Consider the following 17,302-nt stretch of genomic DNA (forward strand, 5'->3'; position numbering starts at 1 on the left):
ATACTCTTTAATTTGTTCTTAAACTTCAGTGGGTGATTTTGATAAGCCTTTTTTTTTTTTTTTTTTTTTTCAAGCAACCTGAAACAGTAGAATACCCATCTTTCAAAACAGGTCTTGTCAAAGCCATCCTGGATTTAAAGCCTATAATCTCACTTCTATTCAGTTTTCAGCAGAGTAAAAATAACTATATATATATATATATATATATATATATATATATATATAATGTGATTGATTTACAGCCCAATTATAAGATTGAATAGTGGCATTGTTTGTTCTTAATGTATGCTAAAATAAATTATAAGTATTTTTGTTTTAGATAGTAGCAAAAAGTAAATGTTATAAATACTACCCCACGCGACCATGTGCCCACCGGCACCTGGGCCCTGGAGGAGGGCTGTACCTTGATGCCCACCGACCTGCCTGGCAGTGGCGACCAAACCCTAAGGGTTTGCACACCAGGACCAACCCAGGACCAGACTGTAGCATGACAGACAGGTGATATTTTACCTAAAATAAAGAATATGGTGAAACTAATTCACACCTTAGTGGATCATGGTGACAATGTAAACTGCTAAACATTCTCCTCGTCCCTCTTGGCTACTTGCTCCTTGGACAAAACAATTCGTCTCTACTCCCTAACTGACTTTACTGAACTGCCACACTCTCCACTGAAGTACCACTTAGGCAGTCCACTGCTGTGGTTTCTCTCCTTCGGGACATATTCTGGTGTCATGCTCAACAGATGGCACCACTGTCTTCTGGAGTACTCAAAATGGGCAGACTTTGGCAGTGATGGAGCAGCCTGGCGGTAGCCTTTTTTCCCCAGACCTCACCTTTTTGGCACCTGGGGCAGCTGATGGAACTGCTGTTTTTTGTTTGTTTGGTTTTTTGCGGGTCTGGCGATGAAACCCAGGGGCATTCGACCTCTGAGCTATACCCCTGCCCTATTTGGTTTTTATTCTTTATTTTGAAGCATGGTCTTACTAAATTGCAGAGGGCCTCACTAAATAGCTTAGGTTGTCCACAAACCGTGATCCTCAAGTCTCAGCCTCCCGAATTAGAAGGGATTAGAAATGTGTGCCATCACACTCGGAACTCTTTTATGGAATGCACAACCATACAAGTTATATAGATGTGGTAGTGTTAAGGATGGCTCCTTTGTGGCCTATGCCTTTTCTCCTAATGGAAACCTCTTTGTCATTGACTCCTCATATGGAGATTTAACACTGTAGGATGATAAAATGAGGTGTCTGCATAGTGAAAAATCACATGATCTTGGAATTACCTGCTGCAGTTTTTCTTCACAGCCAGTTTCTGATGGAGAACAAGGGCTTTAGTTTTTTTGATTGGCACCATGTGGTCAGGATTGCCAAGTCGAAATTTGGTTTGTCTCTTTTACACGTCTTAGGCTTTGAGTTCAAGCATAAGAGTACACTAGTGGACACTGTGTCCCTGTTCTGGCATGTGCTTTTTCCTATGATGGGCAGATGCTAGTCTCAGGATCAGTGGATAAGTCTCTCATAATATATGATACTAATACTCTGAATGAACTTCACACATTAACTCATCATACCAGGTATGTCACAACTTGTGCCTTTGCACTCAAAACTCTTAATCACTGCTGGTTCAATGGACAAAACAGTGAACATCTGGCATTTTGACCTGGAAACACATTGCCAAGGAAGCATAGAAGATCAACTGAAGTAATTGACTGAAGATTGGTCAGAGGAGGAGGTCTCAGTGTGGCTTTGTGCACAAGGTTTAAAAGACTTCGTTGGTGTTTTCAAGATGAATAATATTGATGGAAAAGAACTGTTGAATCTTACCCAAAAAAATCTGGCTGATGATTTGAAAACTGAATTTCTAGGGCTGTGTAATGAGGAAAATTGAAGAGCTCAGGACCAAGGTGAAATCTCTTCTGGAATTCCCAATTAACTTATATATCCAGTAACTAGAGAACTCGTGAAGGATCCTGTCATTGCATCAGATGGCTATTCATATGAAAAGAAAGTGATGGAAAGTTGGATCAACAGAAAGAAACGTACAAGTCCTATGACAAATCTTGTCCTTCCTTCTGAAGATAGCAATTGATTGATGGCTAGAGATACAACAAAAATAAAGTTGTTAGCCAGGTGTAGTGCTACACACTGGAATCCCAGCTACTTGAGAGGCTGAAGCAGGAGGATTGTAGGTTCCAAACCATCCCTGGCGTTTAGCGAGAACCTGTCTCAAAAAAAAAAAAAAATTAAAGCAGAAGGATATAGCTCAGTGGCAGAGCACTTGCCTAGCATGTTCAAGGCCTTAGGTTTAATCCCTAATATTGAAAAAACAATTGCTTTACATTTTTATAAATAAATGCTTAACCTCTTGGTTATTACCATTTTAAGTGAGCAAAAACTAATTAATGCTAATTTAAAACTTTAGAAATAGCCTGCTTCTTTCAGTCTTTTTGCTATAAACCAGAAACAGCTACTTGACAGTTTGGTAATTAATATCCTATATCTCGTTTCAGTACTGAGATTAGCTTAAAAAATAATCAGAAACTATAGAAAGTCCTAATATACTCAGAACATTGTGATTTTAAGAGACCTTGAGTGGGCTGAATATTAGTTTGTAAATTAAAAAGCCCTCTGAAGCTGGGTGTGCTGGCGCACGCTTGTAATCCCAGTACTTGGGAGGCTGAGCACAGGAGGATCGTACAGGTTCGAAGCCAGCCTCAGCTACCTAGTGAGGCGCTCACCAACTTAGACCCTGTTTCCAAAATAAAATATAAAATAGGTCGGGGCGTGTAGTCCAGAGGTAGAGGCCCCTGGGTTCCATCCCCAGAACCAAAAATAAAAGTAAAAAATGAAATAAAAAGCCCTCTGAATATTGTAGAAATGAAATCCTATAAATGACTCAACAAAGACTTCATTTAAAAAGCAGCAATACAGCCAGCTGGGCTTGGTGGCACACGCTTATAATCCCAGCATTTGAGAGGCTGAGACCTGAGGATCGCGGTTCACAGATCACCTCAGCTATTTAGTGAGGCCCCTGGCAAGTCAGTGAGACCCGGTTTCAAAATAAAGAATAAAAAATAGGGCAGGGGTGTAGCTCAGAGGTTGAGTGCCCCTAGGTTCCATCCCCAGACCCCGGTGGGAAAAAAACAATATCAGCCAGATGTGGTGGAACACACCTGTAATCCCAGTTATTGGGAGGTTGAGACAGGAGAAGCCTATGTATGAGGCCAGCCTTGGCAGCTTAGCAAGACCCTGTCACCAAGAAAAAATAATAAAAATAATTTAAAAATTAAAAGGTAATGTCAGTAATACATTTTTATACTGCCATAATAACAACAAAAATGTCTTTCTGTAGGTTGAATGTGTTTTTACTGTATCTTTTTTATTGATGCATTATATTCATACATCATATTGGGGTAAAAAACTTGTGTGTACATACATGTACACATCACCAATTTAATCCCTACCCAATTCCCAACCTGCTCCCTCCCCATCCCTCCTTCCCTTGCTTGGCTTAGTGGTTGACTTCAATATGTTTAAGTACATTGTGTGTTTTAGAGAATTTCCTTCTTCCCCCCTCCCATCCCCTCATTTAGGTTGTCTTGTTTGCTCCTCTTTTTCATCTAGAGTTCCTCCTATGACCCATTTCTTCTTAGCTTTCACATATTAGGGAAAGCATCTGATTTATTTTTTGTGACTGACTTTTCTCACTTAGCATAATGTCCTCCAGTTCCATCCATTTCCCTGAAAATGATGTAATTGTGTTTTTCTTTATGGCTGAGTAAAATTCCATTGTGCACATATCCCACAGTTTTATAATCCGTTCATCTGTTGATGGACATCTTGGCTGGTTCCGTAGTTTGGCTATAGTGAATTGGGCAGCTATGAACATAGATACACATGCATTAGTTTGGTAGTTTGGTTTCTTTTCTTTTGGGTATATACCCAGAAGTGGTATTGCTGGATTAAATGGTAGATTTGTTTCCATTCTTCTGAGGATTCTCCATACTGGTTTCCAAAGTGCTTGCACTAATTGGCAATTCCACCATTACTGTATCTAAAAAGTGAATTCCATATTACTCTATTAGAATTGTATAATGCCTAGCATTACAAAAATGAAATGCATATTAAATTAAGCTACTTTTTTTTCTTTTTGACTTTTTATGATTTTAAGATTTTACAGAATGAGCAATTAGATGAAATATCTCCATTGGGTAATGAAGAAGTTTCAGCAGTTAGCCAAGCATGGTTTACAACTAAAGAAGATAAGGATTCTCTAACAAACAAAGGTAAGATATACTATCAGTTTTAGTGCCCAGTGGACAAAATGGAGACAGAGCTTATAGACCTCAGGATTCTAAGTTGGACTTTAATTATGATTGAGTATCTAGGGTATGAGTTTTCTCTAATTATTGTCCTGAATGACTGTTTTGAGTGGTTTCATAAAATCATTTCTTTTTCAATAATTAGCCATTATTTTTCTCTTTCTCATACAAAGTAGGTTTTTTGTTTTGGGTTTTTTTTTTTTTTGGTTTTTTTTTTTTTTTCCCTCCTGGGAATTGAGCTCACAGATATTCTACCTCCTAACTACACCCCAGCCCTATTTTTTATTCTTTATTTTGAAAGGGGGGATCTCACTAAGTAGCTGAGGCTGGCCTTGAAATTGGGGTCCTCCTATCTCAGTCTCTCAAGAACTGGGTTTACAAGTGTGTGCCAGCATGCCTGGCTCAAAGTAGGTTTTATATTGTTAAAAATGCATAGTGTTGGCATTTAAAAGATAATACAGTAATACAAAATTATTGCTAATGAGAGTAAATAGGAAGTCCAGTTTTTTCAAAGGACTACAAACTTTAGTTTGAAAAGCAGCTTGTAATCCTAACAGTGTTTATGGTGCTCTTATGCTTAATAAGTGTACCTATGGAAGCTGCTACCAAAAAAAAAAAAGAGGGTATTATATATGCCAGTCTGAAGTAAGGAAAGGAAGCAGAAACAAGTTAATTTATTTGTTTTGTTTTCACACATTCGTCAGTAAGTACTTTAAGAATGCATTGTTTACTTGGTGTCCAATGTGTAATATTTACCTTGCTCTAGAATCTTTCCTTTGTGTTCTTTTGCCTATAAAACGTTTTTCTTCTTTTTTTTTCTTTTCTTTTTGCAATACTGGGAACTCAACCCCCGGCTTCAACACCCCAGCCCTATCTTTTATTTTTGAAATGGTCTCATTAAGTTGTGGAGGGCCACACTAAGTAGCTGAGGTTGGCTGCACACCAGCAATTCTCCTGTCTCGGCCTTCCAAATACTGGGATTACTGTCATTACAAGCATCTATGTCTTGGCATTGTGTGTGTGTGTGTGGGGGGTTACTTCTAAAAGGATATGAGGAGTATTATTTTAAAATGTTTTGTAATTGCCATTATATTTGTTCAATAGGGTCAACTATATTCTTAAAAACCAGAGGTTACAGTAACAACTTTACCTGAGGGATCATATATTTAAGATAAATGAGAAATTAAATTGACTATATTTTATTCCCATGAATAATTTAATCACAAAGAATCTCTTTGGTATTTTATTCTTTTAAAGGACATAAATGGAAGCAGGGGATGTGGTCCAAGGAAGAAATTGATATTTTGATGAATAATATTGAACGCTATCTGAAGGTACCCTATGACATATTTTTATATTTTACTAATTTGTTTACTGACATCTGCAAAAACATTCAAGGAATATTTTTTCCCTAATTGTTGTAACAGATGATTGCCTAATCGGTTAATAGCTTAATTCTAAGGTGTATAAATATAGTATAATATTTTAAAGCAAGTTTTGAATTCTGAATTTAAAGTAGCTTTATTGGGAGCCAGGCGTGGTGGCTCACGCTTGTAATCCCAACATTTGTGGGGGCTGAGACTGGAGGATTATGGTTCACAGGCAGCCTCGGCTAATAAGTGAGGCCCTCCACAACTCAGTGAGACCCTGTTTCAGAATAAAGAATAAAAAATTGGGCAGGGGGTGTAGCTCAGAGGTCGAATACCTCTGGGTTCCATCCCCAGACCACCACCCCCCCAAAAAAGAAAGAAAAGTAGCTTTATTGCTACAGTTAGCACCTGAAGTTTAGACAAAACTTTTTTTTTTTTTTTTTTTTTTTTTTTTTGGTACTGGGGATTGAACATAGGGGCATACTGCCCTCAAGCTACAGCCCCAACTCTTTCTTTCTTCCTTTTGTTTCTTTCTTTCATTTTTAAACAGTCTTAATATTTTGCAGAGTCTGGCTTCAAACTTGTGATCTTCCTGTCTTAGCCTCCCAAGTTATAGGATTACAGGTGTGCCACCACATTTGGCTTAGATAAAATTATAACTTTTTTTTTTTTTTTGCAGTACTGAGGATAGAACCCAAGGGCATTGTACCTCCAAACTACAGCCCCAGCCCTAGATTAAAATGATAACATTTTAATAGACTATCTTTTTTTTGGAGGTTAGTGGTTGAACCCAGGGTTTGGCACATGCTAGTCAAGTGCTCTACTACCGAGCTATATCCCCAACCCCCTTAATTAGACTCTCAGCTTTTTAAGCAGCCTGTAAATTAGAACTTAATGTATATTGTATAATGACTAAGGTATATATCTTTGAACTCATGATATTATACCAGCCCTTTCCCTTAAAAGTTTTTAAATGTAGTTAATTTTCATATTCAGGCTTCTTACCACTGTAGTTCTCCTCATGAAGTGTTCTTTGAACACCATATTTTTAAAACACTAAAGACAGGAATTTTCCTAACATATTGTTTGCTTTCTAAGAGGTAGGGGTTCAGTAATTAGTAATTAGTAGAAGTGTGATTAATAGAAATTAATCAGTAATAGCAGTAATAGTAATTAATAGAATAATTAATAGAAGTGTGACTAGGTATCAGACTCTAGACCATTTCTGTGGACTAGGTGAGAGTGGCAAGAACTACAGTGGTAGAATTAGAATTGGTGGGGGAAAGACAGATAACCAAGTAGTCTGGTGGAAGCATAGTGACTGGATGTTGCGGAAAAAAGAAAAGCATTGGAGTAACTTAAAGAGTTTATATTTTGGGTGATTGGGACAATGATGATAGATTAACAGAACTAGAAAATGTCCAAAAGATGTCCTGATCTTAGAGAAAGATAATTTGTTTTTTATTTTTTATTTATTTATTTTATTTTATTTTGTTTTTTGCGGTACTAAAGATTGAACTCAGAGGCATTCTACCCCCGGCCCTATTTTTTATTCTTTATTTTTGAAACAAGGTCTCCCTGAGTTACAAAGGGTCTCACTAAGTAGTAGCTGAAGCTGTCCGTGACCTGCAGTCCTCCTGTCTCAGCCTCCCAGATGCTGGGATTACCACGCCAAGATTGATTTTGATTTTTTAATTTATGTGGTATTAGTCTAAAAATAATGTAGAGCCATTTTCAAACCTCAGAGGTTTAATCATTTGCAAAATTTAGAAACTTTTTTACCATGATGCTTCATACATTCAAGAGTGTCTAGTGTCTAGGATGTATACATATATCATTTGCCTGTTTTATGAATTTATGTAATTTAAATACCCAAATTTATTTTCAAGGTGTTTTGTAAGTTGCTGCTTTGTTCAGTGTTAACATTCACATTTATCCCCTGTTGATTTGTTTAGCTGCTTTTCATTTTACAGTGTACTGCAAGCTAACCGTTCTGAAGTTAGGGATCTGTGGCTACTCTTCAGTTTTCACATTTCTCCAGTAATATATTTATACGTCTGTTGGCCATTTGTGTGTCTTTGTGTCCCTGGGGATTGAATCCAAGGGAGTTCTACCTCTGAGTCACACCCCCAGCCCTATTTTATTTTTTAGTTTGAAACAGGATCTCTGTAGGTTGCTGAGTCTTGCAATAATGTTGAATTTGTCCTCAAACCTGCAATCCACCTGTCTCAGCTTCCCAAAATACTGGGATTACAAGCGTGTGCCGCCATACCTAGCTTGTTTCTTTGAAATTCCTGTCTTTTACTAGCTTTTCTGTAGAACAGTTTGTTTCTTTTTCTCTCAGATGTTAATGTATACTAGATACAGCTTATTAGTCATTTATGTTACAGATATCTTGTCTTGATTTACTGGCCTGTCTTTTTTCCTTATTTTAGGTGTCATTCAGTGACCAGATTCTTAATTTCTATATCACATTTTATCATCTTTTTACTTTAAAGTGTTGCGTGCTCGTTTAAGAAATCTTTCCCTATCGTAAAGGCATGAAAATACTTCTATATGCAATCCTGTAAAAGTTTTATAATTTTTCTTTTCATGCTGATTTTTTTCCTTTAAATGTGAACGAGACTATAGTTAATCCCAGCCTTCTTTCTGGAGCATCAGTCTTTTTCCCAGTCTACAGGAGTCTGTTCTACCCCAATTCAAGCTTCCATAAATTTCTTTTTTTTTTTATTTCCTCATTGATTTCTAAGTTCTCTTTGTTATTACCTGCACCAGTACAACACTGTCTTCAAAAGTCTAAATATCTGATGGGGCTAGTCTCTTTATGAGTGTCTTAGCTTTTTGTTGTTGTTGTTATAAATTTAGTATCAGCTTGCAAAAAGCAAAAAACTGATGATATTTTTATTGGTATTGAGTCTAGACATCGGTTTGGGTGAAAGTAACATCTTTACAGTATTTTGTCTTACTGTTGAAGAGCATAGTATAACTAAGCTTAGTATAATACAAATAACTTTTTATATCTAGTAACTTTGCTAAAAGGATTTTTATATGAAATATTGTTCACAGATTATTAATAGTTACATATATTATCTACAAGTGAATATATTTTATTTTTTGTATCAGATTAGCAGCAAATCCTAAATTGCTTTTATTATATATGCACATTGAATTTTATGAATGCTTTAAGCAATTAGTTACTAGTGTGATTAATTACTGTTTCCCTGAAATTGAGATGAACATATTCCTGTGATAAGCTCACATTTTGCACTGATGTATAATTTTTTTATACTGTTAATGGCTTTATTGTGCTAAAGTATTAGGATTTGTGATTTTATGTTAATGAAAGAGCTTGGCCTGAAAAGCCTTTTCTGAAACTGGCCTTGCACGGTTTTTTAACTGAGGATATGCTTGTCTGACAAAATGACTACGGAAGTATCCTCACTTGTTTTTACTGTAGAATAGTTTAAGATTAAAGTTATTTGTCTCTTGACTATTTGGTAGTATTTATCAATAATATCACCTGGGCCATCACTTGAGGAAATTACAGATAATTGATTAAATCATGATGTTAGTCACTGCCTGTTTGATTTTCTGTCTTTTCTAGAGTCAGTTTTGGTAAATTGACTTTTTCTGAGAATTTATTCATTTTTCTCTAAATTCAGATTTGTTGCTATGATGTGGTTCATAATCTTCTATTGTCTAATCTCTGCCAGATTTTTACTTAGTCCCAGTTTTTCCATTCCTAATATTATTTGTCTTTTTTTCTGCCAGAAATTTATCATTTTAAATTTTAATCCTAGCCAGTTATGGTGGCACACATTTGTAATCCCAGTACTTAGGAAGCTAAGACAGGAGGATCATGGATTTGAGGACAGCCTCAGCAAGTAGTGAGACTCTTATAATCTAGAGAGGCCCTGTTTCAAAATAAAATGAAATAGGTCTGGGGGTATAGCTCAGAGGTAGAATGCACCTGGGTTTTAATCTTCAGTACCGGGGGTGGGGGGGGCTGTATCTTTTTAGAGAACTAGTTTCTAGATTCATATATCCTTTCTGTGTTTTATTTAATTCCAAGTTCACTTTTCTCTTATATTTTTCTTCTATTTTCTTCAGACATGCTTTTAATTTTTAAGTATAATTTTAAAAGGAATTAACAAATTGATTTTATTCAATTTAATACAGTTTACTTTTTGAGCATTTAAATATCATTTTATTACAACATTTTAAAGTTTATATATGACTTACTAATGAATTAGCAATATATTCTTTATCTAAATGCCATTGATGACCTTTAACATTAAAACAAGTTTTAAAAACATAGTATGTTTATATGCATTTTATCAGAAATCCCTAAATCAAAGAAATGTAACCCATTTAGGCACGCGGAATAAAAGATGCTACAGAAATCATCTTTGAGATGTCAAAAGACGAAAGAAAAGATTTCTACAGGACTATAGCATGGGGTCTGAACCGGCCTTTGTTTGCAGTTTATAGAAGAGTGCTTCGCATGTATGATGACAGAAACCATGTGGGAAAGTATGAAAACTTGTAATGCTGCATGTTTTCATGTAATTCAGGGAGATATTTAAGAAATTTTTGTGTTTTTTTTTTTCCAATAGTTATGATCAGTGCCTAAAATAGAGATCACTATGATTACTTTTAGTGTCTTTATCTTCCAGGTCTACATTGAGAATATGGCAAAACTTCATCATAATAAGGCCACTTTTAGAAATTAGAATCTGAATCCCCTTACATAAGTTAAACAGAACACTTTGCATACTTAATATGCCAAAGTCTGTTTTGTAGTAAAGTAACATAGTAATAGTGGCTAGGCAGTATTAAAAAGAACTTGTGAATTCATTGATTAACATTTTTTGTAATTTTTTTAAGTGTAGCATTAGTAGGTTTGTGGCTTTTTTTTTTTTTTTAATAAAACCAGAGAACAAAATAACTACATTTCTAGAAACAATGCATAGATTTCTTTTTGGAGTAGCATTTAGGGAAGGTATCATTAATATTCTTTCATTCAATGATTATGTGGTGATATAGACATTTTTCATTTCTCTTTGGGAATTTTAGGTGGCAGTCAGATGGCTTTCTAGATAACTACCAATCTGCTAGTGCTGCTTTTCCTCTAGCTCTTCAATTGCCTGCTAATGAGAATACATTTGAAAGCTGAAGGGAATTAAGTTATGTTTTATAATAGTAGGAAAAGAACAATCTTTTTAAAGTGGAGGAGAAATTACTTACTAAACTTAAAACTTCCAACTAGTACAAGGCCTAAAAAGTGAGAAGCTTTTCCTAATTTTTAAATAAATGGACATTTTATAGAAGAACATTTATTGGCTGTATTGAAATAAAGAGCAATAGTGTGTCAGACATTCATGCCTGGCTAGAAGAAACAATTGTAAATTTTTCCATTGAGAGAATTTTCCATAGATTTTCTATTTAGCTATAGTTAACACTTTCCACAAGTCTTTCAGAATGGTTATGATTTCAGAGGGTGTAAGCCTAACTTTGAGCTAAAGGTAGTTAGGTAGCATAGAAGCAAAAATTTGTTTTAAATGTTGTTTTCCTAGAGAAAAGTGAACAGTGCTTATTACATTTACTGTAACTAAAATGACTGTTGTTTTTTAAGATCATAAAATCATTTAACTTTTATTGATTCCTTTTAAAATTAGTTATTTTAAAATATCCATAAGCTGACCTAACAGGCCCCTAAATGAGATTCTGGTTTTTATTATAAAGGTTTTTAGCCTTCCTTATTTTAATCTTTTTAACGTTTCTCTGTATTTCTAGATATACACCTGAAGAAATTGAGAAGCTCAAGGAGTAAGTTTTAACTTTTGTTTCTGTAATTGGTGTTTGTTTTGTGTTTTTAAAAAATTTAACTTAAAAATTTGAGATTTTTGGCAGACTGGTATAATTTAATCATGCTATTGAGCATGATTGACCATAAAAAGAGCTTAATCAGATCTAGACCTGAATAAAATAGCTATGTCCATAATATACAGATTTGACAGTCACCAAATACTCTCTCAGAGCATGCATAGAGTTTCCAGAAGAGAGTAAATGGCCATTTTTCATGGCCTAGAGGCTAAACTTGGGGGATTAAGAAACCAAGATGAGAATCAGGATTTTGTGCTCCAGTTTAGTTTAAAATTGTGACATGAGCCAGGTATGGTAGTACATGCCTGAAATCCCAATACTTGGGAGGCTGAAATAGGAGGATCATAGGTTTGAGGCCAGCCTTAGCAGAACCTAGTTTCAATGGGCTGGGTTTGTAGCTCAGAGGTAGAATGCCCCTGGGTTCCATCTCTAGTACCCAAAATGAAATGGTGACTTTGACAAGTGTTTCTATTACTACTACAGCTGACTGTCTTGTAAAGTCTATTAAATTTACTTCTGCATAATTTTGTTCCATTACTGAATTAAGGCCATAAAGTATGGTCTAATGGACTGTATGCATCATGAAAAGTGATCCTGTTTTCGATGATAAGGATCTGTGCAACTTTTTCAGATATCTTCAGGAGAATTTGTTAGGTATATACTATAAAGGGAAAAATCTGGGGCTTGCCTGAGATGTCAGTAACCTGAGGGGAAATTTGGTCTTTTTTTGAACACATATCCAAGTTACTTATTTCTTCTCTGACCCAGGAAAAGGGCAATTGCTGCCTGTTTTTTTTCACCCACAGACAACTGTGGACCCCAATAAAAGGCCACACTTTCAAACTTTGGCTCTCAAAGTATTGCTGCCCACAACTTCCAAACCAGTCAAATGGGAAGAAGAAGAATGAAGAATAAATGATGAAATTAAAAGGGAGAAAACAGTTGAACCAAATGCTGATTGGCAGACTCTTGTTTTAGGCTCCGGATAAAGCATGGCAATGACTGGGCAACAATAGGGGCGGCCCTAGGAAGAAGTGCATCTTCCGTCAAAGATCGGTGCCGACTGATGAAGGATACTTGCAACACAGGTACTGTGAGTGCTACTTACTGCTGGGTTTTCTTGTCGCCATTTGAGCCTCTTGCCCCTTCAGGGACTGCCTACTGTTCTGGGGAAGAAATTAGGTCACTGACATTAGCTCAAAAAATTATGTCCTTCACCTTAGTCAACTTATGTCAAACATTTTCTAGAAAGTTTTTTTTTTCTTCTTTTCCAGCTTAATAGGTTTATCCACCTGATTTTTGGTTTTGTACTTTATATAAGGTGACATTGTTCATAAGGACACAGCATCCCTTTAGTTACGGCCTAGAATGTTTTCATTTTTGTAACATTTCACAGTGTCCCAGTGGGAAAATATTTATTTTTAAGGCATATATTCAGGAAGTAATTTTAGTTTAAGTCCATTTAACTGAACTTAACTGAAATTAGTTTAAGCCATTTAACATTAATAATAGTTTATCAACTCATGTTTATGAAAAAAAATTTAGTTGCAGCCAAGTCCTAAATTAGTAAATAGCACTATTCCAAAAGTTCATATATATCTTGCTTATCTCAAATTTGAAGTTTACTTTTTACTAAAAATGTAATCACTGATATTTCAGACTTCAGGCCATATTTTAAATGTCTCTCAAGATATATATATAAATGTACCGATAATAGTATTAAAAACTTAATCTTTATGAACAAAAAGTATTTAGGCTCTGCTAGTAACTATCAGTTAACCTTTTGAGCCTCATTTCCTTTTGCAAAATAGATTAGATGCTGCCATAATTCCTCTTTAGCCTAATGTTCTCTGAAGGAGCCACAATCTATGTTCAGTCTTTTAATTAAAAAATAGTTCTCAAGTTATAAACTTTAGCTTCTGGGATTTTTTTTTTTAATTCTTGCCCTACTATAATGAAATCAAGAACATTTCCTCCTTACCTATTCCACAATCATTATTGCTAGCAAGCCAATGAGAACATAAATCTCACCAACTGTCATTCTTTGGTGTGGCCGGCTTAATGAAGTAGGGATGGAAGTTTTCGGTTTAGGATAAGACCCGAGAGGTTTGTGTAAGATACTGTGAGTACAAAACTCCTTGTTAACATAATGTGGAAAGGACACTGTACCACTCTCTGATTGCCCTCCTGAGATTGATCTGCCAGCTTCCATTTCATGTTGACGTAGCTTCTGATGAGTTTCTCCTGTGTGAAGTTTTTCTAATTCTTAGTTACTAGGAAGTAAATTAAAAATAGAAGGTTTTTTAAAAGGGCTTCCCTCCTTTTCTACTCAAATGCTACAAAAAGAGCAAGGGAAATATTTGATATTATTTATTAATGGGTTTATGGATAGAGCAAATGGAATAAAAATGGATATGAATACTCATGTTTAGACATTACTCATACTTTATTGTAGTAGCTTGGAGTTGGGGTAGTGGGGAAAGAAGATAGGATAAACCTAGTTTTTACTAAAATTCATGAAGAGAACATAGATACTATTCTACTTGGTCTCATTATTCATTCCTGTGATTCCATGAATAATGGGCTCTTGAACTTTCTCCATTTTTGCAGAGCAGGGAACTTTTAGTGGTGGTTAGGAGAAAGCATTAGTTTGTTTCCATCAAACCATCAGTAAAGTTCTTCCTATCTTGTTGGGGTTGTTTTGTTTTGTGGTACTGGGGGTGGAACCCAGGGGCTTTTCTACCTCCGGCTATACCCCAAGACCTATTTTTATATTTTATTTGGAAACATCACTAAGTTGCTGAGAGCCTCACTAAGTAGCTGAGGCTGGCTACAAACTTGTGTGATCCTCCTGTCTCAGCCTCCCAAGCACTGGGATTACAAGCGTGCGCCACTATGGACCAGCTCTTGCTGGGGTTTTTTATTAAGTTTTTTGTATAACTTGAGAGTGCATAATTATTTGTAGTTGTGTTTGGGGCTGTTTTTCTTTCTTAAAAAGTCAGTGCTTTCCAAAATGTCAGTGCTTCCCATGAAGATTCTGTTTTCTTTTCTACTGACACCTTTACTGAAGTATTAAAATGCAACTTTTAGTAGGAATATATGATTTCTTACCACGGGGCCATTCAGAAATCAACTCTGAATGGCCCAACTGTTTCATACTTCCCATCAGTACTTGGAAATAGAAGAGTAAATCAGACTTGTAAAAGAAAAAGGTAGCAGTGGTAGTCTGGATGATTTCCTTCTTTCAGGGAAATGGACAGAAGAAGAAGAAAAGAGACTTGCGGAGGTGGTTCATGAATTGACCAGCACTGAGCCAGGTGACATAGTCACCCAGGGTGTGTCTTGGGCAGCTGTGGCTGAACGAGTGGGTACCCGCTCAGAAAAGCAATGCCGTTCTAAGTGGCTCAACTACCTAAACTGGAAGCAAAGTGGGGGTACTGAGTGGACCAAAGAAGATGAAATCAATCTCATCCTCAGGTTTGTGTCCTAAATCTTTCAGTGACAAAAAACTAGTTACTGTGGCTATCTTGATTGACTTGATTTTCCTAGATACCCAATATCTCAAAAGTATCCTTTCCATAGAAAACCACTGTTTAAGATCCTAAGTGTTGCATATTGAGCTTTTTTTTTATTTTTTTGTTATTGTTGTTTTGTGTTTGTTCCTTTTTAGTGATTTAGTTCCCCGGGCAAAGTACCAGATTGAAGGCATGGAGACTGAAGTCCTCTGTATATCCACAGAACAGGTACGGCACAGGCAGCAGCAGTACAGCTTTTCAGCTGTCCTACCAATGTGCCTCAGTCCTAGCCTAAGGGGAACATGATCAGGTTAAGAGGGCTATTCAGTCTCCATGCCCTTCAATCCTTGGCTACTGCTCTAACATTGCCAAGAAGAGGGCCACACCTTCAACTTCGCAAATCTAAAAATAGCTTTAAGATAATCTCAGGCTTGTTTTTTTAATTATTTGGTTTAACCATTAAGACTCAGTGACAAAAATGCCAGTAAGGAAATATTTAAGACACTGCAATAAGTCTTTTTTTTTTTTTATGGTTATTACCTGCTGAAAATCATAATCATCACAATAGTTAACGATATTAAGTGAATAGACTTTTAGAACCTCAAATTTAGTTGTGCTGTGCGGTTGTAATTTATTGTTTTTTGCCTTTTTACCTTTTTTTTTTTTTTTTTTTTTTTTGGTAGTACTGAGGGTGGAACCCAGGGCTTTCTACCTCCAGGCTATCCTCCCAGACTTACTTTATATTTTATTTGGAAACAGGGTTTCACTAAGTTGCTGAGAGCCTCACTAAGTAGTTGAGGCTGACTTTGAGCCTGTGTAATCCTTCTGTCTCAGCCTCCCAAGCGCAGGATTACAAGCATGCACCATCATGCCTGGCTATCATTTTGTTGTTTTTTGTTTGTTTGTTTGTTTGTTTGTTGTTGCTTTTGGTGGCACTGGTGGTGGAACCCAGAGGCTTTCTACCTCTGGGCTATACTCCCAGATCGTTTTTATATTTTATTTGGAAACAGGGTCTCACTAAGTTGCTGAGAGCCTCACTGAGCAGCTGAGGCTGGCTTCGAACCCGTGCGATCCTCCTGTCTCAGCCTCCCAATCGCGGGGATTACAAGCATGCGCCACCACGCCCGGCTATCATTTTGTTTTTAATATCATTTTTTATTCCACTAGTCTTTTTGGTAAATGATTTTTAAACATTTTTGATTTACAAATTAAAAAGCTCAGATCCAGTAAATAACTGACTTAAAGTCATGCTCAATACTGCCGAACATCATACTGCAAAACCTCTTCTTTGCCTAGTCTGAACTTTAGTTTGCTCCCTTTCCTTTAATGCTTCATTTGGATTTAACTTTATCGTTTAGCTCACTGGTTATGTATACTTTAACCAAAGTCTGTGGCTGATGGTATTTCTAAGCGGAAGCAGAGCTGCACTCCTATAATGCTTTCCCCGTGCATTAACGTTAGCATCTCACTGGTGCATTAACGTTAGCATCTCACTGGCATAACCTGCAATTCCCTTTATTGCCAGTGCCATCATCACCTGTGGTCAGAGAAGGGTTTTTATGGAAAATTAACATCTAACACATGCATTTTTGTAATCTGTAGAATAGCAGAGCTTGATGTAGCTGATGAAAATGACATAAACTGGGATCTGTTAGCTGAGGGATGGAGCAGTGTCCGTTCACCGCAATGGCTTCGAAGTAAATGGTGGACCATCAAAAGGCAGATTGCAAACCATAAGGATGTTTCATTCCCTGGTAACGTATTACTTGCTTTTGAAGTCCTTCCCCTCTCACCATATTTGCTCCTTAGGAATTGTAGACTTATTTTGCCTCCAGTTAAGAAATGTCATAGCAGATTTTCACTTAAACTTTTGCCCTATTTCTTTGAGTAATTGCCTTTTCTTCCCAAGAGAAGAGTTAATGTGAATTTTAACTCCTATAGCCTGTAAGATGAAAATAAACATTCTTTCACATAAGCCATAAAGAAAAAATAAGATTTACAAAAATTGTTTCTCAAAAATTAAATTTAAATCAACTTAAATGAATTATGTAACTTCAAATAAGCAGGTTTATTTAGAAAAAATCCTTGGTGATTTATTTTGTGAAATCAAAGCTCTGTAAATTTCGAATTTTATTATGTAAATCTAGAGATGATAAATTGGGTTTGCGTAAAGCGAGACCGTGGACTTTTCATTGCCTGTTTTG

At 36.1% G+C, this 17,302-nt stretch overlaps 1 protein-coding gene and 1 pseudogene across 6 annotated transcripts in view; both read left to right on the forward strand.

Annotated features, from left to right (window-relative positions):
• DMTF1 (cyclin D binding myb like transcription factor 1) overlaps window positions 1–17,302 on the forward strand; it is a gene marked incomplete at both ends in the record, with an annotated part of 39,815 nt that overhangs the window by 14,016 nt on the left and 8,497 nt on the right. For all 5 annotated transcript variants that reach the window (XM_080701419.1, XM_080701420.1, XM_080701422.1 and 2 more), the window contains 7 exons: window positions 4,177–4,291; window positions 5,585–5,661; window positions 10,073–10,230; window positions 11,494–11,526; window positions 12,562–12,671; window positions 14,832–15,060; window positions 16,701–16,852. In XM_080701419.1, the coding sequence (XP_080557545.1) occupies window positions 4,177–4,291; window positions 5,585–5,661; window positions 10,073–10,230; window positions 11,494–11,526; window positions 12,562–12,671; window positions 14,832–15,060; window positions 16,701–16,852 (874 nt within the window). The remainder of the gene's footprint in view (window positions 1–4,176; window positions 4,292–5,584; window positions 5,662–10,072; window positions 10,231–11,493; window positions 11,527–12,561; window positions 12,672–14,831; window positions 15,061–16,700; window positions 16,853–17,302) is intronic.
• Window positions 525–2,094, forward strand: LOC308267235 (WD repeat, SAM and U-box domain-containing protein 1-like; annotated as a pseudogene). Its single transcript has 2 exons — window positions 525–870; window positions 1,101–2,094. The product of its transcript is annotated as a WD repeat, SAM and U-box domain-containing protein 1-like (transcript).

The sequence above is a fragment of the Muscardinus avellanarius genome (assembly GCF_963383645.1).
Source record: "Muscardinus avellanarius genome assembly, chromosome: 9".
Classification (NCBI taxonomy): domain Eukaryota; kingdom Metazoa; phylum Chordata; class Mammalia; order Rodentia; family Gliridae; genus Muscardinus; species Muscardinus avellanarius.